This window comes from Harpia harpyja, chromosome 7, assembly GCF_026419915.1.
Source record: "Harpia harpyja isolate bHarHar1 chromosome 7, bHarHar1 primary haplotype, whole genome shotgun sequence".
Lineage (NCBI taxonomy): Eukaryota > Metazoa > Chordata > Aves > Accipitriformes > Accipitridae > Harpia > Harpia harpyja.
This window is the reverse complement of record NC_068946.1, coordinates 57,896,697-57,921,572: the sequence shown is the minus strand read 5'-3', so window position 1 is coordinate 57,921,572 and position 24,876 is coordinate 57,896,697. Positions and strand designations below refer to the sequence as shown.

General features: G+C 40.6%; 1 protein-coding gene across 5 annotated transcripts in view; it reads right to left on the bottom strand.

The window, feature by feature from the left end:
* MARCHF7 (membrane associated ring-CH-type finger 7) overlaps window positions 1-22,203 on the bottom strand; it is a 28,793-nt gene extending 6,590 nt beyond the window's left edge. For 4 of the 5 annotated variants that reach the window (XR_008235869.1, XR_008235868.1, XM_052791362.1 and 1 more), the window contains exons 1-7: window positions 22,044-22,203; window positions 16,266-16,422; window positions 11,490-11,648; window positions 9,183-9,354; window positions 6,748-6,915; window positions 1,910-3,026; window positions 1,477-1,646 (exon numbers count right to left, since the gene is read on the bottom strand). Coding sequence is in view for 3 of the 5 variants with exons in the window: in XM_052791362.1 (XP_052647322.1) it covers window positions 1,477-1,646; window positions 1,910-3,026; window positions 6,748-6,915; window positions 9,183-9,354; window positions 11,490-11,648; window positions 16,266-16,412 (1,933 nt within the window). In the remaining 2 variants the exon portion in view is untranslated. The remainder of the gene's footprint in view (window positions 1-1,476; window positions 1,647-1,909; window positions 3,027-6,747; window positions 6,916-9,182; window positions 9,355-11,489; window positions 11,649-16,265; window positions 16,423-22,043) is intronic. The other variant, XM_052791363.1, reaches the window with a different exon arrangement.
* Window positions 22,204-24,876: the final 2,673 nt, after the last annotated feature.

Below are 24,876 nucleotides of genomic sequence, written 5' to 3'. Positions count from 1 at the left end.
TTTTGCAGGGCAAGGTTAGAAGAAAAGAAAGCCTCTAATTGGAATGTAGTGACTATCTGCTACTGTCAGAATTTAAATGCTATAGAATGTTTATTCTCTATCCAGCTCCACATATTTTGCCTCATGTTCACTCTGGACACCATATGCCTCTTACTGAAAGTCTGGCATAAAATCGCTGCTTGGGCTGTTTGAATTCTACAGTGCAATCCAAATATACACAAAAGCAATAATAAATATACTGGAATAGCTTAAAGTTATTGTCAGAGTAACATTGTGTCTTAAAGTACTAGGTTTAAAACAAGCTGCTCCATAAGCAACAAGATGAACAAAGCAAGTTTATGGTGGATTTATGTCTTGCATAGTTAAATACTTCTAACTTCTCCTACAGGCTGAGGCTTCTAATACATCCCTACTCTGATGTGGGTTCTCCAATACTGACTGAAAAAGTAAACAGATGCTAGCGCATTCCTTTGGTAGAAAGTATTCCACGGTCTTGACGTCTTCTACCGAGCCACCTATCGTTAAGTCTTAAAAATACTACAGGTAACTTAGTTATAAACTGGTCAATCAATTTATTACAAAAACATTTGTATGGTGTGCAATTTCTGAAGTGTTTCTGTCCTGGTTTCCATACCATGTGACGTCCCATCTAGTATAGGAACAGGGAAGTGGGGGCGGGGGATTCGCCGCTCGGGGGACTGGCTGGGTGTCGGTCGGCGGGTGGTGAGCAATTGCACTGCGCATCATTTGTACATTCCAATCCTTTCATTATTACTGTTGTCATTTTGTTAGTGTTATCATTATTAGTTTCTTCTTTTCTGTTCTATTAAACCGTTCTTATCTCAACCCACGGGTTTTGCTTCTTTTCCCGATTTTCTCCCCCATCCCACTGGGTGGGGGGGAGTGAGTGAGCGGCTGCGTGGTGTTTAGTTGCTGGCTGGGGTTAAACCACGACAGTTTCTTAAAAAAGTTCTATATGCACTTTGAAGTAGTTTTTTGAACAAGCTGTTTTAACTGCCTTGACCAGGAGTTAGTATCTTAAAAACAAACAAACAAACAAACAAACAAAGATTTAAGTACAGTTACAACAGAAAAATAGTTTTGGATTTTCAAATTCCTATCGCTCTACTCCAGTCAGCCTGGCTATAAAAGTCTTAAAAACTAGAACCACATGCACAAGGAAGGGTCAAAAACAAACTTACCCACACCGGTAGAGTAGCTCTAAAGCTACACTTCTGCGATGTTATATTTTGACTAATGTCTTCGTAGACAATCCCAAAAATATAATTCTCTGAACGACAAATACAATTCTTGGAACTACTCACATGAGAAGCTGCGCAGACACACAACAAGCCTGGAAGTGCCACACTGCTGTTTATCCCCAACTGCTCATTTTTCAAATAAATACCTTAATATTAGTAGGAGTAATCCTCCTAATGTAACTGGAAGTCTACCTTGGTCTAGAGTCTGCTTTACCTGAATTAATCTTGGACTGCAGCCATTTTTTCATGCACTCCTGGTGAACATACTGCAGACTTCCAGTGCATTTGCATGGCTCTATTAAAAGGTTGTCAGAACTTGCAGAGGACATCTGACAGATTCTGCATAAGTCACCCTCTTCATCTTCAGAATCTTCTAAAAGCAAGCTGAATAGGAAGGAATATCAACAAATGTTGTGATGTATTTCATGTAAGACTTTCAATAGTGACAATTCCATTCATCAAACTGTTTTCAAACCTACATGGATTAAAACAAGTTTCTCTAAAGACAAAAGCAAGAACACAGGTGACAGAGGAATGAGTTGCCGCCTTCTCTGAAGGAAAGTTTCCTTTTAACGTCATGGTTACAGAAAACCCTCTCATGTTAAGTCAGGTACATTTTATTGTCTCCAAAGAACATACTAATTTACCTCTCTTTAATTTTCTGGAGTCTTTCTGGATCTCTTGAAGGTGGTATTTTAGACTTGCCACTTTCTTGTCCATCAGACTGATTCCAGCCAGAGGGAATAATATCTACAGTTATCATAAGATTGTCAGACAGACTGCTTCCTAATGTTGGAGGCACTGCAAAGCGAAAGAGAGAACCAGGCAGAATTCCAGAACTTCTCCTACTGTGGGCTGAATCTGGTGGGGAGGCAGTAGCTGTAGGAATACCAGATACTGCAGGTGTTGGTGGTCTGCTAACAGAAGCCCGAGGAGGGCTATCTGATGCTTCAAGAGAGGTCTCCTCACCTGACTCTCTTCTTCTGAAGACATGTTGTGATCTGGCAGTTGTATCAGAGGTAGAGATCCTTGCGGATTCATCTCTTCCTTCTCTTCTTCTTCTGGAAAAGAGAGGTGTACATCTGTTCCTCAAAGATGATGATAACCAGGATCCTGTGCTCCTACTTTCAGAGTCTGGTCTGTAACTCTCCCCGTCTGAATCAGAGTTATGATTTTGTGAAACTCCTGATAAACCCCATCTTCGTCTAAGAAAACTAAATCCCTGAGAAGCTTCAGATGTCTGAAGTCCTGGAACTTCCGGAGTTGCAGCTCCATTACTGCTCGACAGAGTCGATGCTTGAACTCTTGGGACCACCGTTGACTCTTCAGAGCCTAATGATCTTGTATGCAATGAGTCTTGGTTAGACCTTCGAGAGAAAAATGTAGATGACATACTAGATGCTAAACGAGACAGCAGCTGTCTGGTTGTGCGCCTCCCTTCACTGTCAGCTACAGGCTCATTCAATGACCTCTGAGAAGATAAAACCCTTTCAGAACCACTTGAGGAAGGAGTTTCATCTCTAATGGCAGTAAGAGAAAACGCTGGCTGCATGCTTCTCTGGGGAGATTCCAATTCATTTCTCCTTTGTCTTGAAGAATAGCTGGATCTTGAAGAGCTCATGTTAGAGTCTCTGTTGAAAAAAGATGGCTGATGATCAGAAGACAACTGGCGGTTCATGGATGCATTCAGCCTCAAAGTGCTTAATGAGTTCTCTTTTGGTCTTGCTCCCTCTGCATATGAAGAGGCAGGCCTGTCTTGAAGATCTGTTGCAGAAAAGCAGAGGAAAATACTATGACAAGATGTGCTCTGATTGTTACATTCCAGATGGATAACTCTAAAGTGTAAATGCAAAAGTTCAGGATTTGTGATCCTTACTCAAAATTGTTTCAAATTTGGCAGGTAGATTCCAGAGCAACGTTAGGTTTAAATTTACTTACCAGAATTCTAAAGTGGAACTGAAACCTAGACTGGTTTCAGTCTGGTAAATCCATTTGGATTTACAGCCCCAAATCTTCAAATTTTCAAGGTATGCCTCATTTTCTTATATGCGAATATGAAAATTCTGACCATCTGTCAGAAGTTACGTAAGAACAGCATATGAATAAAAAATGGCAAACTATATACAATACCGTTTATAACTTAAAGGTCCATTCTGCCTGTAGACTGAAAAAGACGGGTTAATCAAAATTTCAGCAGTGTAGCAGACACCAGAGCACCTGAAACAAATGCATGGATAAAGCCAAGTATATTCCCCATCTATTACAGCTACCTACCCTTACTCTTCTCATCCTAAGAGCATCGACAGTTGCAGTTACAAACACTACTTAAAGGTAACATAAAATTATTGACTTTGGATAACAGAAATTGAATAGTACCTAAATTAGATGTGTATCTTACTGTAATAATGTTTTAAACCAAGAACTGAAAAATAAAAAGAATACCCTAGAAATACTGTAATTCCACTGCTCCAGCCCAAAAGGGTTATCTAGCTGTTGCTTTTATCAAAGAAATGCAACAACTAAGTTAGTTCACATGTTCAGCTAGGCAACTGGCTTAAGCACAGACTTAACCATTCTGGATTAGTAATCTCATCTGATCTCCCAATTACCTTGATTACCTACAGTCAATTAGATAACTATCACCACACTGTTGTGTCCTTCCCTGCTTTTTAAGTGTATGTTTGATCACCCAATACTTCCCAGTAGCCTGCAGGCTGAGGGAGGCGATTCTGCTCCTCTACTCTGCTCTTGTGAGACCCCACCTGGAGTACTGCGTCCAGCTCAGTACAAGAAAGACATGGACCTGTTGGAGTGGGGCCAGAGGAGGGCCATGAAAATGATAAAGGAATGGAACATCTCTTCTATAAGGAAAGGCTGAGAGAGTTGGCGTTGTTTAGCCTGGAGAAGAGAAGGCTCCAGGGAGACCTGATTGCAGCCTTTCAATATATAAAAGGGACTTGTAAGAAAGATGGGGACAGACTTTTTAATAGGGCCTGTAGCGACAGGACAAGGGGTGATGGTTTTAAACTAAAAGAGGGTAGATTCAGACCAGGTATAAGGAAGAAATTTTTTATAGTGAGGATGGTGAAACACTGGAACAGGTGGCCCAGAGAGGTGGTAGATGCCACATCCCTGGAAACATTCAAGGTCAGGTAGGAGGGGTGCCCTGAGCGACCTGATCTAGTTGAAGATGTCCATGCTCATTGTAGGGGGGTTGGACTAAGTGACCTTTAAATGTCCCTTCCAACCCAAATCATTCTATGATTCTTATAAGCATATTTTCTGTAAACATTGTGTAAGTACCTCAACACACTGAGAAGAATTCTACTGTAGCTGAGCTGTAGTTAACATTACATGAAGCAGCTGAGGAGGCTAACATCAGCTAGTCTCCTTCCTCAAATGGCTAGATTTGGGGGGCATGGGGGAGAGAAGAGGGGGAAGGAGGAAGCAGCTGAAGCCCGCTAACCTCATAAGAACAGAAACTTCTTCAATATTTTAACTGCTTAACAGGCATAGGTTAGATTAAGGTAGGAGGCAGAAGCTTTCTCTATGTATTCTAGAATTGAAACCTTTCATGTTTGTAGTTTTGGTGGGTGGCTTTTGGGGTTTGTTTTTTTTTTTAAATGGGTTCTGCATTGCAATCACCATTTATTGTTGAAGCTGAGGTTTATGCATCTGCCAGATTCGAACTAAAGAAACATCTGCACAGATGCCAAGCATCTGCCACATGGTTTTGATTACACAGCAGGGAACACAGTTGGGAGTTATTTTTATAGCACTTAACAGTGGCACTACTGCTAGAAGCACAGCATGAACAGTACAAAGCAAGGCTGTACACCCATCCATTTCTCCCATTAGGCTCTACCACATAAACTCCAACTGTCCACTTATTAAAGAAGCATGGATTATGATGAGATTAAAACATACTCTTCTGGTAAGGCAAGAATGCAGGATGAAATCTGGAACTAGTTTTTATCTTTTCTGCTTATCTTCTATACTTGTAAAAATGTTAAATTTTTTTTTTTTTTAAACTTCTGCATTATAAAATACCAGTAATACATCTGCAAAAGGTGGCAGATATGACTGGTGACAAGCTTCCCCCAACACAGCTCTAAAAGCCCACAACTCCGAACAGAAAGTGAAAATGACAGTGTGTGAGAGACTGAAAGAGTTAATGTCTCGAACATTGTGGTGGGGCAGGTTCTGCGTAAGGACCAACTCTGTGTAACAACAAACCCTGGAACCGCAGGTTAAAAGAAGCAGATCAGCACAGATGAGCACAGGACATCAGCAACAGGACTGGGAGGGTGTTCTGATAGGCTGAGCAGGGCAGCTCACCATGCATGGCCAAAGATCAAACAATGGTCATGTCTGCAGGGAAGGGGAAGTTACTCCCCAAAAGATCACCAAGCCCACTGACCAGTTTCCCAAAGGTTCTGAAAGCACAAACCGCGCGTGACACCTAATTAGCCTAATGAGTTTGAGTGCCTGCCTGAAGGAGGGGCAAGGAGATGATAAAAGGACACAAACTGAAGCCCCACGCACGCGCCCACTGGAACCGGACCCTCGGCTGACTGGACCAATGCTGAATCCAGGACCGGTGACACCTTTCCTTTTCTCTTCCTTTTTCTCTCCCTGTCTTGCTCTCTCTTTCTCTTTCCTTTTTCATAATCCCTACACCTCATCCCTTTAGACATAAATTGACCAAGTCTGGGACTAGGAGTGGATCTAGCCACCCCTAGGCTCCTCTCATAGAAGGAGTCCAGAAAGCAAGGGAGTCCGGTCTGAACCTCTTGACTCAACAGGAGGGATCTCCTTCTTCCCTGAATGGATGTATATCGTTACCATGGGTTACACGGTTTACTGAGGTAGTTCCATGCCAATTCCTGTTGAGAGAAACCACACCACCTACTGTTAGTGCCTTCCAAGTTCAGTTTGCTTCTGCCATGAATAAAATGTTTAACTGATCATTTGGTGTTGTTTCACCTTAATTTAGACTGAGGGAATTTTGAACAAAACGTAACTCCCTGGTCTGTCCAGCCCGGGTCATGACAGTGCTGAAGTCCATACTAGTCCTAGCACTTACCATGGAACAAACCTCTCACCTCATGTAAAGTACGTGTTTCTTCCTTTTTATGGTGGTCTAGCAGTTTTCCCTAATAACAACTCAAGAACCCAAATGGAAAGAGATAATACGATATGGGCATCTTCATGAAAACCCTTTCGTGAGTCAAATTAATATTATATATTTACACCAATACCATTTTCTTATACTGAATGCACCTACAAGCTAGACCATTCATGTATCCTTTAATGGTTTAGCCAACGCATGGAAAGTGGCCAACCAACTTTATTTAAAAGGATACCTTAAAATTAAATAGATCTTTTGGCTTTATGTTTTGGAGAAAGTATTAAAAGAACACGTGAAGAAACTAACAGGCATGCAACCTATGGGTTTACAAGCTTTCAGCTGTACAATACATACATGTTGAAGATGAAAAGTCACTGTTTCTGTAGCTGTGATCCACCAGGTTATTAACGGACAGATCTGTCCTTCTTTCCAACTCTCTTCGCTCTCTCGCCAGCTCAGTTCCAAGGGAGCCAAGCATCACTGATGAAGATCTAGGAATCCTGCTATACCTCCAAGAGGAATCTAGAAAGAAAAAGTAAATAAATCCCCTGTTTTTGTAATAATTTAAAAATCCATTAAAGCTAGTACTTATGCAGGCATTCTGGTTATACCGTATCACAGGCGAGTTTTAACAAAACCATTAAGCTGATCAAGTGGCCAGCTGCCAACATAAAGTCAAGAGCAAGCAGCACTCTGCTGATGCTGACGCTTACTTAATCTTGCAGTGAGTTAGTTCTGAAAGCTAAACCAGAAAAAAGTAGTAATACTTTTGTGAAGAGTCAGACCCATTAACACTCGTACAGGACAGGAGGAGGAAGAAAAATAGTATCTTGGTTTCTAATGGTAGCTAGTTATTAAATAGGCTTCACGACATGGCAAAATAGCAGCTTGAGACTTAGTAAATGCTGCCATTTTAATGATGCTTCTTAAACGCTCCTAAAATTAATTTTCCAGAAAGACAGATGACACTTAAATGCAGCTTAGACACAACTTCAAGAACAATGACTAATACTGTTCTTGCTCATATTGTAGAGTAAAACATTTCAGTTCAAAAAGGGATCTTGTTTTTTGCTAACAGCTCCAACAACTAAATAGGGAACTTTACGTACTTCAGCTGTGAAAAAAAAACTCTTGTTCCAAAAAAAGTGTCCTTCAACGGCTCTGAAAAATCCACCTTGATTTTGTTTTACTGCTAACTTACAAATCCAAATTTAAGGACTGTGCTGGTTTTGGCTGGGACAGAGTTAATTTTCTTCCCAGTAGCTAGCATGGGGCTACGTTTCGGATTTGTGCTGAAAACAGTGTTGATAACACAGGGATGTCTTCGCTACTGCTGAGCAGTGCTTACACAGAGTCAAGGCCTTTTCTGCTTCTCACACCACCCCACCAGGAGTAGGCTAGGGATGCACAAGAAGTTGGGAGGGAACACAGCCAGGACAGCTGATCCCAACTGACCCAAGGGACATTCCATACCATATGATGTCATGCTCAGCATATAAAGCTGGGCAAAGAAAGAGGAAGGGGGGGGATGGGGGACGGGGGGATGGGACACATTCAGAGTGATGGTGTTTGTCTTCCCAAGTCACCATTAGGCATGATGGAGCCCTGCTTTCCTGGAGATGGCTGAACACCTGCCTGCCAATGGGAAGTGGTGAATGAATTCCTCCTTTTGCTTTGCCTGTGTGCGTGGCTTTTCCTTTACCTATTAAACTGTCTTTATCTCAGCCCACAAGTTTTCTCACTTTTACTCTTCTGATCCTCTCCGCCATCCCACCAGGGCAGGAGGAGGTGGGGAGCAAGGGGCAGGGAGTGAGCAAGCGGCTGTGCAGGGCTTAGTTGCCAGCTGGGGTTAAACCACAACACAGTGTGATGACCAACCAATCTAGAAACGGAAAGACAGGTAGTCCTACTGCATAATGAGAAATGTTAACAGTGGTCATTCTATTAACAGAGTGAGAAAACATCAACAATACTGGGTTTTGAGCAAGAATTTATTAACTTTTATTTGGATGGCTGTGTGGTTCCATAAGGGGATATAAAGAGAACATTGATGCATACTCACAAGGGTAATCGGAATGGATCTAATGGTCTGTTTCAAAACATTCCAAAAATATTTTCAATGTAAGTTTTTGACTGTTATTTCCTGACCCTTAGACTTCCATTAGCATATTGCTTAACTTACATCTATCCAAGTATCATATACTTATTTACAGCTTTAATGAAAATCTCAGTTTTTCCTGAAAGAGCTCCCAGTGTAGAATGTTTCTTTTTGCCTGGCCTATATAATGAGTTGAGGCCCTGCTTAAAAAGAACTCTTTCTTCCCTGATGCCTAACAACAGTGCTCTAGCCATGACACTGTGCTTCTTGGAACGCAGAGCTAAGTAGGTAACGACTTCCTTTCTGCTGTCCCTGGCACACGTAGGTTTACCAGCACAATTTGACTCATGAAATAACAGCAGCTGCACTCATTCTTTCCTTGAAATCTTAACCAATTAAGACATATTTGAACCATGAAGTTCAGCTTTACTGCAAATGGAATAGGTACAGGTAGTAATTTTGAAATTGCGTAAAGTACAATTGGGTTTTCAAAAGACCACATTAACAGCATTCTCAGCATTTTGGATACTGCTATCGGTGTGAACATACTCTTCTGTTAGGCATAGGTTTTTAATATTTAAGAATAATAAAAGCATAATATTTCAAAGCAAGTCTTTTAAAACTTGATAAAACCCAATCTTACTACTCAGACAATTTTCATGCAACTCAGCTGTAGTAATCAACCTCTCACCTGAAAAGGCAGTCAAGCCATTACTTCTCACAGAAGAGGTAGATGTACAAGATAGCTTAGGTCTCTTTGAATCACTATCTCGCTGCTGGCTATGCAGTCTTGAATATGCTCCCTGAGTTCTCTCAGAGTCACCATAACACCCAGATGTAAAATGAGAGGAAGAAGATGTAGACTGAAATAACATTAAAAAAAAATTACAGACACAGTATTTCAGATGTACTCACACTGAACAAAAGCGTACATAATGCAAGACTTACAAAAATAGTAAGGAATAACTTTAAGATGTAAAGCCTTTTTATTTAAAAATAATGTAGGATTTATGCTTGTGATCAGTATTCCCAGGTTTACTCAAGACAATCCCACCAAAAAAAGCTGCTTTCTACTACAATCAGCATTATTTTTCCTTTATAGATAGATGTGGTTTACAGGGGAAAAAGATATTCCTGACTTGTAAGATGCTATAAACATGATCAAATATAGCTTTACAGGTCTCCAAGGAAACATAATTTTGCTGTCCAGAAATGGCCAAAACTGATCAGCTTCATTATTTTACTTAATAGTTTAACTAATCCAGCTTATTTTTTATCAGTCTGATATACTTGGCTAAGGAGTCAGTTCTAGCTTCTACTAAGCTGTTTAGACCAGATGTACTTTGATTACATCAAGCTCAACTGCAACTGAAACAGTTCAGAGTAAAGAATGGGAACAAAACAATTTTTGCAGTGTACAGCACTGACATAAAACAGTTTTCAGAAACTAGTACTAAAAAAAAAAAAATTAAACAAATACAAACTGGGATAGCCTATAAAGCTCTTAGTCTGGTTACTTGCAGCCAAGGCATTCATTTTCTATTTGAAATGTTCCGATTTTATTTTTTGATACATAAAAAAACTTGAGCTCAATCAAAAAGCTCAGTTGAGCTGTTTATCCTCCCAGAAAGTATCTACAACCAAGATCCTTTAAGGATCAACCAAATTAGAGTAGATGTTATAGTTGTGGTTTACTTTTGTTATGTTTTTTACTAAGCTTAGGCCACTACTTTTTACTCTTTAAAACTAAGAAGTATCCAAGTATTTCTCTTATCCCATCATAAAAGCCAGATGGGGAGACACAGCAACTAACATCACAAACCAAGGACAAAGCCAGGTTAATTTCCCTCATGAATCATCTATTTAACGTGTAACTTGTCTTTTAATCATTTGCTATATGATAAGTGGAAGTTTCAGAGTGTGTCCTGCAATGTTCACTTGCACTAGAACTTAATTTAAGAGAAAAATTAAACTTACTGGGAAAAAAAAGTGTCATTTTCAAAACTCTACAGCACCAACTTAACTAGATACGTAGGCCACTTACAACCACAGACTCCGTTTGCGTGTCAACTATATGCAGAGACACCTACCATGACTTCCCTTGAAGGCCAGCATCTCCACACTACTGCCCATCCCCCGCCCCATCTCAAACCATCTTCACCTTTAAGTCACAGTAACAAAACAAACACCTATCTAAGGTGTGAGCAGTCTCAAGTACCCTAACATCTTTCAGTTTGAAAGTGACCAGAATTTTCACTTGTTCACTATCTTCCTGCCGAGCGTCTTCACAGTTTTCTGCTTTTCCCATCTTAGTATTTCTGCTGCAATTGGAAGTGTTTTATTGTCATTCTACAGTGCATAAGCACATCAAAACAGCAAACTACTTTGTTTTTGGAGTTATGAAGGCACATTCTGGAGGCCAGTTAGGACAAGCTGTTAAGGCCTGAGCCTTGGATCTCAGTCAGGTGACAGTTCAGCTTCCATTTTCTTTCACAGTATGTTGTAAGCAGCATGTAAGCAAGCACAGTCAGACTATGAACTGCTCCTCCACAACTAAGTTTTCTAAAGCAGGTCTCCAAAACCATGAACTTTGTGTTAACTCACAAAGCTGGTACCATCCAAAAAACACACCCCCTAGAAATACCTGATGGAACAAGCTGAGCATAAATGCTATTAATTTTGCCATCCATAGGACTATAACATGTATGAGATTCTAATCACCCTCTCCTTTTTTCTTCTTAAACGGATACTTGCAAAGGCAATCTCATTTCAAATTTATTTCTTAACTATTAGTAAAACTAATATAATTATTATTTTCATGCTCCAAATAACACCACTATCTTCTTGCTTTCCCTCTATCTTGACTTAATAAAATCTACTTATCTAGAAACGTTACAGTGAGCCCCTACTAGCAGCTCTTCAAATTGGGAAAGCTAAGGTAAAATCCTGATTTTTTTTGGTTTGTTTGTTTAAAGTATTACATATCAACAATTCTCACCAATCTGCTTCTGCTTCCCAAAAATCTTCCAGAATGTGGATGATCAAGTGTCCCTGAGTAGCGAGTTGGAGAGGACGTTGTAAGCTTCCAAGGAGTTTCATGGGTGTCTCTTTCTCCAATTCCCCAGTCTCTACTGGAACTATTCAATACACCGGATTCCTGAAGAACAACATGCTTATCGTATGCATCTTGTAACTCAAAATGAACTCAGTATCTGATCTGAATATTGAAAATACAGGGAAGTGAAGGTACTAACAGATCTGCAAACCTTTCACGAGAAACCTCAAGGGATACCCAAGAAGAAACGAAACAGGCTTAAGAGAGAACCACTGCCAAAAGCAAAGATTTTTTTAATTACTTTCTAGCAATTATCAGCTCCTTTATCTGTCCTCTCATTTGACCGTGGACAATAAAAAGTTGAAGTGTAAGTCTTTTGAGGCATTACCCCAACTTAAGATACACCAGCAACAGGGCAGAATTAAGGACCTCACTTTCAAGTGTTAAGTAAAAAAACCCACACACGTAGATAAAGTCTCCATGACAGCAAAAGTGGCTTTTTGGCCACTAAAGCAAGCCAGCTGTCTTGTCCTGGTCATCAGTTTTAATACAGGAAAGAGTGGGTGCAAAAGGGGGGGGGGGGGGGGGGGGACAGGGAAAGAAGAAAAATCATGTTTTGGGCCTACTAGCAAATAATTATTTTTACATAAGGAGCATGACCTGTTCCAGTAAAATAGAGGGGACAACAAATGTCAACCATGTCATCAAGTTATTATTCCTTTAAAAAAAAATACCACACTACTGCAAATTACACAGTATCTTCTCTGAGTCTTAAACACTTCCCTTTTACCACTGCTTAAGTTTTTTATTTCTCTGCAGTCTATTCCGATAATCCATCATTGCGCTATTGGTAGGGAAGGCTTGGAAATTAGTCATTATTAATTCCAATTACATTTCATGCAAGCAGCAAAAATGCATTTCCATTTTTCACTACAAAATTGAAACTTTTGTGTCTCTGAGTTTCTTATAAATCAGTAGCATTGAAGACCACCATAAAACAGTAAACAGCACTGGGTACAAAACCACTTTGGGCTTAAGAAATAATGTAAATAGTTTTAGTAGCCCATTTCAGGCACAGTGCAAAGACACTGAATCCACAGCTTGACATGCATAACAAAGACTGTTTGGCAAAACAGCCCTGCAAATAAACATTGTTTGCTGCATTACTTCAGAACATAGTGCTCAAATTATTTTAAGTCTGATGTCTGCAGGGCAATGACTGTAACTGTTCTTTTTGCGTTTTCTCTTCCAAGACACAGGAGCTCTAATCTTTACTGTGGCTACACAGGCAAGCTTCTAATAATGAAACTAGGAACTGTTTAACATGCAAATCTGTCTATCTTTAAGAGAACCTAAGGCATGAGGTTCTACGCTACTACTTTCACTGAATTTCAATGAATAGATGATAATTAAGGAAAGACATTGCAATTTAATTTGCTCCACAGAATAATCATTGAAATTAGTAGAATTAATAGAAATAACAGAAATCCAACCATTTTATTACAGCTAAGCAGGGTTTGTAAATGATTCTTTATCCACCCTCTTTCTATGAGCTATTAATACTACAACTACAGTAGTTCCTGTCACTATTTCTTTAAAGTTGTAGTATTGGGATTTAAAAAGCTGAAGAAATATTCATGTTCATCATTCTGACAAGCAAAACTAAACCTGAAAATAAAGTATCAGGCAGTAAGTTTTCTAATATTTCAAAGTCTTAGTAAGATTCATCAGGTTTCAAAATTATTTCATCTATGGATACTCTCTGCCCCTGAGGGCAAGATAAAGGCAAAGCTCTCTTAGTTAATACGAGCCATACCTGCAGACGTAACTGATCTTGAAATACTTGCCTTTCCTTTTTCTCCAGCTGTTAGACTCTGAAGATCTGAGAATTTAATCTCATTTTAAGTGTCTGGATCACCACAGTAAAGACCTTAATCCAAGAACAACCCATTCACACTAGCACAGCACTGAAAGCCAGTTCATGGAACTACACCATCTACCATTCTAATGCCAACACAGCTTTTGGTAGCTGTGGCATTGCTGCACTGCACTCATTTCTTTGAAAGATGTCCCAAGGCCAAAATAGAAAGAAAAAAAGCAACATACTGGGTATCAAAAAAGTGGCTTTAAGAGAAAGCAGACGACCAGGCATGATGTCAGAAAAGCTCAACCTAATTGCTATATCTGAAACTAAAAAAAGATCTCAGTTTGCTTTCTTCCTTCGGTTCAGCTTAGGACTATTTCATATCCTTTGTCACAACTTAATAATTAAAGCATTACACAAGGTATTCTATTTTTGGTGTCTGTTTTCAGTAGCAGAAAAACGTGATCGGGAAAACATTCAAAACAATTGTATACACCACACTTGACCCTATCACTCCATTAAAAAACAAAATCCAAACTTCCACTTCATTTCTCACAAAAAGGTTAACAATGTTGTATCATAAAGCATAGGAAATTTTTTTCTCCTACTGTTACACTAATTTGATTTTTGTATTGAGTCACCTAGAAACAACGCTATGTCACATACGTCAGATTAGTTTGCAATTAACCTGCTTGTTATGCCTCCTCAGATGAGCAGAGGCTACTACCCAGACTGATCTCAAAAGTGTATGACACACAAGAATTCGCACCTATATGAAAAAAAAAAAAGGGAAGGGGAAAGAACAAACCCACCCGATAGAAACCTACCTACCTTTTTTTTTTTTTTTTAGCCCTCATCAAAACCAAATACTGGAAGTTTGAATGCTCTGTCTCCAAAAGTTTTTGAGTTAAGCCATAATCAAGTATGGTCTCTAGCTGCAGAAATGAACTTATACTAAAAAGCCAAGTCTCCAAGTTCCCTTTCCTCTAAATACCCAAAGCACTACTGATAGTCATACATTTTTTCTTCTAAATGACAAATCTTTTAAATGATTTGGAACTGAAGTAGCCCTTAATATTTTAAGGTAGGCTTCTGAATGGATTAACAAAGCAAAAAGGCCTGCCCATTCCATTCCTATCTGACTGGACTTAAGCTTATTTAAACTATTTGTTTCTTCTTGCCCCAGCCACTTGTAATCTTAACCTGCAAGCAATAACGGAATTTGATCCTAACAGCTCTGTAAGTACCAAAGGTTAGTCAAAAGAGGGAGCTTCCCTGTACTTTTATCACTAAGCACTTGTCTTGTGTAACAAGCTCTCAGACTACCCTCTATGAATTGGAGTGGAAAGAAGGGATACAACATCATCTTCTATACAATTATTTTCCCCTCTGTTCTAACTGCAAAGTGTTATAAAGATCATTGCTCAGATTAGAAGCACTTTGCTCAACAGGAAATAGTCAAAAGATAATATATAGTGCAGTGAACACACTGCAGTTCATGTAATAAATGAAATAATGTACATAACTCTCTTGTGTTTCATAACAGCAGTAACACATCTAACTTCACAGCACCAGTTCAGCTCAAGACTCATCTTCTGATCAACAGCTTTCAGTGTGATATGTAGAGTGTGCGAGTCCATAAATCCCTACAACTATCTGATTTGGTTTGGATCCTAACACTATCTGATTTGGTTTTACTGAGCAGACAGCCAGTGAAGAATGTGCACTATATGAACGAATGAACACATGAATGCTAGATGTGGCAAATATAATGCATATACATGTAACTGTGCTAAAAATAATTAATGCTCTATTACTTGTAAAACTGTTTCTGGAAAAGGCATTATATAATACAATGTCCCAGATAGTTTGTCAGCAGGGACCAAATTCATAACCATTTTATCAAAAAATATGAACATTTAATCACGGAGTTAAGTTCTGCAATTTCAAAGACCACGATGGGCTTACATTTCTGGGCCCAAAATTGAGGTGAGAACTGCCGACAGTAGCAGAAACAAAATAACAAGAGAATTGAGCCAAACAGCGATCTGTTGTGTCCAAGTGCCCAAAATAATTTCTGAAACAGTTTAATCTCTACTTCCCATAATACTTTCAAAGTGAAAGTACCTGCAGTGTGACTTCTTATTCTTGAGCATGGCTCCCTTCCCCCACAAAAGCAATTTGGTTAGTGTAAAATGTTGCATGTGAAACAGCAGAGCCTTTACCCCAGTCCTGTCTATCACACACAAAGGCTAGCTGTATTAACATACTGACATGACAGTATGATGTAAGTCTAAAGGTCCTCTTCTTATCTTCACAAAATGCAAAGAAAGTAGGTGCTGCAGAGCACTACAGCCTACTGTCAACTCTTAGAACCGCAACATATTCCTGTACTTTTTGCATCATCCACACATGAAGTGTAACACCCTACGCACATCAAAATTCAAACAAAATCCTCACCTCTCCTCAACAGAAAACCTCACCTACCCAGGATTAAAACTGCAGTGACTAGTGCCAAAACAGACCCATAAGTATCAGGGTGCCCTTCATTCACCTAACAGCTGATTTTTAAAGGTGCAGTTACAAACAAAGCAGGTAAAGATGGCAAACCTAGAACTACCAGTTCACACTGCAGAATACTGTCATTGGCCTGGTTATTAAATCCTTGCATTTTAGAATTAATCTTGGGTTTTGTTCACAAACGCGGGGCTCTGGGTAGGACTTTTCCTTATATTTCCACGCCCCCCCCCCCCGCCCCCTTTTTTTTGGTTTTAGTCTGGGTTTTAGGGCTTTTCTGGGTGGAAAACAGACATTAAATTAATTTATACTACACAGAAAGAGACAAAACACATTACCTGGTATCCAGATTCTAATCTCCGTGAAGATTCTCTTGCGCTATATGCACCAGCTAAACTGTTTCCAGTCAATGTTCTAGATCCTAGCGACGAGCTGGAGGCCTGAACAGATATCCTTCGAGGAATTCGTGAGGGTTTTGACTCCATTCTTTTTATCCTGTATAAGGACACACAGATCATTTTTTCTTTTAGAAGCAGGGACCTACATGCAGAACATGCACAAGTCATTCTGAGTACATCATAAACATGACTCGCACATACAAATATTTACACAGCGCTTTGGTCTGACTGTGCATCAGTAAGATGGGGAAATGAATTCTTGCCCTAGTTTTTATAACCTCTTCTTTAGATCTCCTCCCATTGCATGTTAGAAAACTAAAAAAAAAAAAGCCCTTTTTGCTTTTTCTTACTATTATATTAGAATATATTATTGATATTATATTACAAGTGGGACTCCCTTAAGAACTCTGCACCACTAGTATTAACACAAAATGAGCCAGGACTGAGGGAAAGAATCCTCAGATTTCCTAAATTCTTATTTTACTTGTTTGTTAATGAACTGCACCTCAACACTTGCAGAAACTACACTAACTAAGACTTATTCTTCAGGGTCAAAACTATGGAACTTCACCCTCCTGCGGAAAAAAAAAAATACAGTTGCAGTCTACCCACCTCAAAGATATATTTAACTTCTCCGAAGACAACTCCCATGAAAATTAATGTATACAAAAGAGTACATGCTGGCTCACAGATATATATAAATTTACCTTTGAGTCACTGGGTGTTTATTTGGTCTTTTGGTATTTCTAGGCATTTCAAAAGAAATGCTGGTGCCTTTTCCGCATGAGAAGTGATCCTGCAGTCATTCCTGTCCTTGAAAGGATATCTTGACTTAACGTTGCTCAAAAGCTCCAGATAGCTAGCTAACTGGTTTGCTAACATTCACAGATTCTCCCTCCTCAGGATGGTAGAGACAGAATCAGACCACAAAAGGTAGCTCTTAAATAAAAAATTTAAGAGAACTGCAGTATACTACTCAGTGGTGTGGTGTGGGAAGAGTAGCATGATAACTGACAACCCTAAAACAGATACCTGAAAACTCCACTGGTACAAAGCGATTTGCAAAAGTGGTACAATCAGGTTTTTTTAACCACTTTTAATTCTGGCCTAACCTGCTGAGAATGGGAATAAGCTGTATCAGAAAAAAAAAAAAAAATTATCAATCAGTAAATTACATTTTTTTCCACACATCAGCCATGCTTATCAGTAACACGGTCTGTGAAAAGCTGCTGCATCAATCCTGACATACCTCATGTGTGGCTGCAGTTTCAAGTTGAGTTCACATACTCAGGACTTTTAGTCTTAGCTGAAAGTCATGCTGCATTACAAATTCTACCTGGTACAAGCTACTTGTACAGAACTCCATTGACCAAATAGTTGGACAGCTGAGGTTAATTTCCTTAATGGAAGGTTTTTTAACCACATGTTCTGGAGCACATACCGTTGCTAGCTTTACAACACAGGTCACAACATAAAGTAGCCTAAATGCTTAATCTTTCAAGTAGGACTCTTTTTTTTTTTTTTTTTAAATTTGGAAAAAAAAAATTGTAACATAAAGCATACCAAATTTAAGTGAATGTTTACGTTCGTGTACGAAAGAGCTACTGGGTTGTATTATGGAGATGCACACCAGCTTCTAAACCATGCTTCAGACATTAGCAACCCATTTGCTTTTGCCAGAGACATCACCAGTTAAACGAGATCAGTTCAGGAATCCGAAATTCTCACTTGTCTAACTTTGGATTAGGAACACGGAATCATGAATTTGTTAAATTTCCCAGATCACATTTAAACCCCTAAGTAAGTATCAAGCAGTTGTATGCAATTCTCAAAGTTTTAAATACAGCTCTATCAGTAAGAATGCTCTAAGCAGTGTTCCGAAGTACAGAACAACACTGTCAGTCATGGAAGTTTAAAAGAAATTCAGTAAGGACAAACCTAATAATCTAAGCTACACCACTTAGTGGATCGTTTGTGCAATAAAATGTAACAATCACATTTCTTTGTATTTGTAACATTAGATAAGACACTGTAAAGATGGTTAATTCAAGCTTTAGAGTAAGCTGCCATAATGTGCACTGCAAGTTTAGTACTTGTCTGAAGCTGCACTGAGTGTGAAAAAGTAACTGTTCAAGTTGCAAACTGTGAAGCTAAATTAATGTTACAGTAATACAGACTAGAGCGTATGCTGAACAGGACAGCTGTAGGTCTTGATGAGATCTGACATCCAAAGGACTGTTTATCTACCTTTTACCCTGATACAAAATGTAAGGGACAGACACACAGAACAATGGATCCAATTCTGTACTATTAAGTACTTGACAAAGAGCACAAGCATTATCCCTTTCGTTAGGGATCATTCTGTTTCTGGATCACATTGCTTCAGGTAGCTGTGGAACCAGATGAATTAAATAACATAGATAAAAGTCAGACACAGACATATGTAGAATACACAAAGGTTCTAAAAGAAGGGATGGAAGCTTCTACCAGTAGAAATTAATGTCCAGACGAACAGGGGGTATAGACAGAAGTGTAAGAAGTTATAAGAACTTCAAGACTAAATTAGAGATCATCTAATACTAATAAAATTGCTTATGCTCCATCCACAGAACAGACAAAAGAAGAGCATTCAGATCAGAAAGGACAGGGTGGAAGACTGTGGACACCAGAGCCAACTATCTCTAGAAGCTGAAATGGAGTCCAAGATTAGCAAATTGCTTCTACAAACATACATAAAAAGGCACAAGATTAATTTTCTCCTCCAGTGGTAACCCCAAGAGGACAATACTATCAATCAGCTTTATCTTGTAAATTAGCACAGGTTGTGATTTCAACCTGAATATGTCGGGATGATACTATCTATATAATATTTTCTTTCTCAAAGTAAAGAAATCTTGCAGAAAGTATACACAAAAAATGTGTTAAAACAAGATAAAGGCAGCACATTAGAAAATGCAAAATTTCGTATGTCAGTTTATGCGTATACATTACGATTAATTTCTTTAATACAACCATACATTTTTTCTGCAGTCCTGGCCTCAGCCAGCAAACAAGAAGGATCTGCTATAAAGATGAATCAGAGCTGTGTAACAACAGGCATTTGACAAGAGGAACCCTGCCTTGTTTGATACAGAGGTGGAAAGGTACTGAAGAAAAAGCCTTATGGTCTAGGCAAAGAACTTCTGCTGGAGGAAACTGCATTTTATCTCTGCTTTTCAACAAAGATTCAGTGACATGAAGCATGTAATCCAGATTAATCATATTTTAAAAACCACTACACAAGAGGTCTTCAATTTCTGGGCATCCACCATAAAATTTGCTTGGAATCCAACTTGCAGAAATCACGAAAGCACGTATCTGCAACCGAAGTCAATGGTGCCATGACTTGAATATATTAGATAGATCAGCTACTAGGCATCTCAACTTCGGTAATCAATACTAGTAAGAAGTCTTCTGGCGTTTTTGGGTGGTGCTTTTTGGTGTTGGGGTTTTTTTGTTTGTTTGGGTTTTTTTGTCCAGAGTTCTTTGAAAACCATTTTAAGCACTGTACCTTGGAAGCTTGAGAAGCAACCATCTTCATAATTGGCTTGAATACACACAATACACATATAAGACACATGCTGATCATGGTAACACAATGAGGTGGTCAAGGTGAACGTGCTAAGCTATCACAGAACACAGGACAGAGCGAGACAGTGGTCTCACAATAAAAAAAAATCGTATTATCAAAGCCACAATAATACTTGTCTGCAAGGGGAATATCATGTTTTTAGAGGATATTTCAGACTGAGAATGGTTCCCCTTTACAGTATCAGCATCTGAAGGGTTTTTTTGAATGAGCACAAAGACACTCAAATTAAAACCTCAAACATTTTGTTTACCCACACAGGAATTCAACAAATCCCAAGTGGTAATTAACATGCTGTAATGAGTTCTATAATGATAAAGTAGTCACCTCAATTTACACAGAAGGTAGTGAGGCCAAAAAATACCTAAATGACTTATCTGAGGAATTAAAAAAAAAAAAAAAAAAAAGTCTAAGTTGTGTTGCAGTCTGAACTGATTTAAAAGCTTGTTGTTGCCACAAAGAAAAGGAACACCTTACTCAAATATGATCCCTGCTGTGTCCTTCGTTGAGCAACCTAAACACACCATCCTGGCAAAACACACTTCAGGCTTCTCCATCATTTTGACACTATTCATGCTGGTATCCAGCAACAGAGAAATGAGAAAGGGAACAGCAGGGTGAGAAGCACTCTTGTCATCAAAACAATGTATTTCATCAGCTCATGCCACGTTACACAACTTAGCAACCAAAACCTCATGGAAAAATCTGGAAACAACTCTTGTGTCTCCTGGAATAAGGAATATATTTGATGCCTCTCAAGACTTGGTAAGAAACCAAGTCCTGGGATCAAACTTTCAAGTTGTACCTGGGAAACAGATGACCAGCTTTTAACGGCAGGTGGGAGTTGAACAGCCTATTTTGAGTATACAGCTCAAATGTCCTGCCCTTCTTGATTTGTCATCCCTCCAACTACATTACAAAAGATCAACTAGACCTAACATAGCCACAGATAGAGGTAACGAGATGAAAGATCCAAGAGGTCTTTGCGGGAAAGCAGTGTAATCTCAAAAGGTAAAAATAACACAAAGAGCAAATATTTCAAATAAAAACTTCTCACTCCTCCTCTCTTCTGCCCTGACCCCCTCTACTGAGAAATGAGGGGCAGTTTGAGATAGTCATGTATGTCTACCAGTATGGGAAGCCTTTACTAGCTTCCATGTTTTCTACTAGCAGCTTAAAGCACTCTTGTACCGTCAATCAGGGCAAAGCACACGCTTCACTCCCAGCTCCCAAGTTCAAGTTTTCTACCTTGGAACTAGGTGGTGACACTTCCACCTATCTCTTGAGCTTTTGTGTCTACAGGTTTTTGTACGGTTCGGTATACAACTGTTCACGAGACTTTCTCCCGAGCAACTTGTGATCACGTGCCTTCTCCAGTGTTTACTCACAATCACGTCTTTACGACAAACAAGATGGAGTTCAGGGACAATTCTCTCAGTCTGCGCAATTCTTTGTTCGGGGTATTTTCTCAACCTTCAATCGAGGAAGGCTGACAAAAAAACCCAGCAGCCTCTCGGGAGTCCCGCGAGCAAGAAAAACGTTTACGAATGCCGATCCTCGGCCTACGCTGCAGCGGCTGGTGCCATGACGCTGGGCTGTGCCCCCAGACCGGAGCCAGCAGGCCCCAGGCAGCGGGTGCTCGGCAGAGCCGGTGAAGAGGGCGCTTACCCTCCTCGCCAGGCTCCAAGGGAGAGGCCCGGCTTCGGCCACAGCCGGGAGCTGACGGCCGCACCCCTGCTGCGCCCGCGCTCCCGGCCAACGCCGAACTGGGGCCGGTGCCAGGCCGAAGGGCAGCGCCGATCGCCCTGCCCCGACCCCGCAGGGCAGAGGCTCCTCGGAGGGAGGAAAGGAACGGGGTGGGGGGACAGAGGGTGCCGCACAGCTCCGCTGCCGGAGAAGGCGCGGAGGCCTGCGGCCGTCCGAGCTGCTTCGCAGAGAGGAGGGCGGAGGAGCCAGGCGCCAGCCCCGAGACAAAATGGTTCCCCCCAGCCCTGGCGCGGAGCCGCCGGCCCCGGCCCCGCACGCCGCCGCGAGCTGGGCCGTACAGGGACATCTTCCCCTCCTCGGCACCGTAAGCGGCCTGTACTCACTCTCGCGGCACAACCCTCACGCCGCAGACATTCAAGGGCTGAGGATCCACCGGAGGGGCCAAGTCGGGCCGGGCCCACGGGCTGCCACGCCAAGGCGGCCGCCTCTCCCTGCAACACAATGGCGACAGCCCAGAGACCGCACGACTGTCGATCACCACCCACGCCCCGCCCGTGCCCCGCTCTCGCGAGAACTGCGGCGGGGGTTGCCGGGGGGGGGGGGCCGGGGGTAGCCGAGGCGGCGGTTATGGCTGCTCGCTTCGGCTGTTGGAGGTTGAAATTATGGCGCTCCGCAAAAGGAAGGCGATCTGAAAAATCCTCACATTGAAGACAGAATTCCTTTTCTTTTTGTGGGGAAACGCCCCGAAAGCCACGGTTTGAATCGACTTTCAAGTTCAGCGTTCAGCCTTAAAACTGCAAGCAGAGGTGTTGAGTTTTCTCCCTGTGCTGCACGCTCTTCCTAGTTTCAGTATTGTTTTATAAATAAATCCCCTGTGTCTCTTGAACAGCCACACGCCGCCTGGGTTCGATTTCGGGTCCCTGAAGGACACGGTGGGATGGGGGTATTGGAGAAAGCCACCTCAACTGCGAAACGATGGCAATGCCGTTCATTGTAATTGTATTCAGACTGCAGTTTTGTCCTCTTGGAAGTACTGGACGTTGGCAGACATTTCTCCGTGAGGGGAAGATTTTGCATGGCTTACGAAATCGGGAGATAATCTTACCAAATTCTGAAAATGCCAAGCCTTCACAAAATCTCTGTCAATCCTAAACCGCTGATGCTTTCCAGAGTCCCTGCCCACCGCAGAATGTGGCAGAGATCTCACACTATTGTGTTTTCTGAACCAGGCTGTGATGACGACGTGGTGTGTTATTACTAAGGAGTCCAGGCTTCTATCGCTGCAGTCAAAAGTCTCAGTATTTTACTGATCCAATATCCATCTGTCATCAGCCTACATACAGCAGGGCTTTCCTGAATCCCAATGTCACAGCGAGTGCCCTAGATTGCATTGTTGCAAGCCAGATAAAGGGGTGCGCAATAGCAGCTGACTGGCCATTCTTTAAGGCAGGAAAAAAAAAAGAAAAAAAAAAAAACAACAAAAAAAACCCCAACCCAAAACCAGAAAACACGACCAGCCACCCTGGCAATGGCCTACAACACATACAAATTCAATGTGTGCATGCCTAATAGCTCTGACAGATCTGGGACACATGTAAGACCAGCCAGGCTGGTTAGAAACTAGCCAGGTGGCATCTCTAAATTATGGGACAGTCCTATGTTTAGCAATATCCTTGATTCTGTTTCCCATTCATGCTTTTAAATGTGTTTTTCCATGTGTTTGGATTGTGATGGGTTTTGTACACCGGTTCTCTTCCATAGAGAAATGGTGTGCAAAGTACTAGTGAATTGGAGACGAGGACAAAGGGCCGGGAAGAGCTGTAAACAGAGCGAGAAGTAATTGAACAAAAACTGGTAGGAGAGAAAGGCTGCTGTTTTTTTGCTGATGGGCATGTTGCCTTTCACCAGCATGCCCAAAGCAATGCTTATTGGACTTGGAAAAATCTTGTCTATAGCAGCCAGAAGCAGGCCGTTGCCCCTGCCAATAACATTTATTTGGCGTATCCGTCTCCAGGGAAAGAGGACAGCTGGGAATGGACTTCATGAATCATTCCAGCAGTAGTGGCTGCCCTTTTTCCTGGTTAGCAAACAAGAACATTTATAGAGTTAGATCTACATTAAATTAAATCCTTAAAGGAGGCATTCTGTCTTTTAGTCATGCACAAATGAACTGTAATTCATAGATCAAGTAAAACGACTGTGTGAATGTAGAGGACAGAGATACAGCCCTCCTGCAGCCAGAACAGAGCATAGCCACCACTAGGCAAGTCCATTATGCTTTTCTTTTTAAAAGCAAGTTAAAAGGTAAGTAGGGTAAACTCTATCCAATACAAAGCTTCAGAGCTCTTCAACTCAGTCTCACTATCATCAGAAGAGGATTTACTGGGGGTGCTAAGAAAGATGTTCTACCATTCAGTACAATAGCACTGTCCAGTTCAATGCACAATTTGTATTACTTGAGGGTTGATGCAATCCCCTCTTATTAACAATCGATGAACCATTTGTTGGCTATACTCTTGTCACAACTTTGTTCCTCTTCTTAGAATAAAAAAAATTACACTATCACCTGAGCTCATAGGCTTGCATTTTTTTTAATCTGCATAATGGATCAAAGATCTACCCTGTAATATTGCAACACTGTGTAAGTAAATTAGTTTAATTACAAATATACAAAATTGGGAAAGGTTAAGATACAGGGATCACCACATTTGACAAAGACTTCTCTACATTGTGAATCACTGCTAAAATGGCACCATCTAATGAGCCTGGAATACAGTTTGGGTTTTGTCTTAAGGAAAATGTCAAAACGTTGGGTGATAGTGGCTGAAATCACAAAAGCCTGTGTAATGATGTGCTTGCAAATGGCAAAGCAGGAGGTTTAGAGTACAATCTGCTTCATCATGTCCTTTAACCATATCAAGAACATGGAAATAGGCAGGTTCAAGTCAGGTAATTATTAACAGATTTACTACCACTAACTGTCCATTCTTACATCCTCTCACAAAAGCTGTTTTTCCACAAATGACTGAACTTTTCGTAGAGTCTGTCCTTAACTTCAGTAGATCATACTCTGAAATTTTAAGATGGTCTGAAATTGGTGTTGTCTAATTGTCTAGTTTCAATCTACCCATGTTAGTAAGTCATTCTTAAGTAAAATTCACTTCTAATAACTATCTGGAGATAGACACTTTCCAAAGAGTTTTCATAACATTTCTG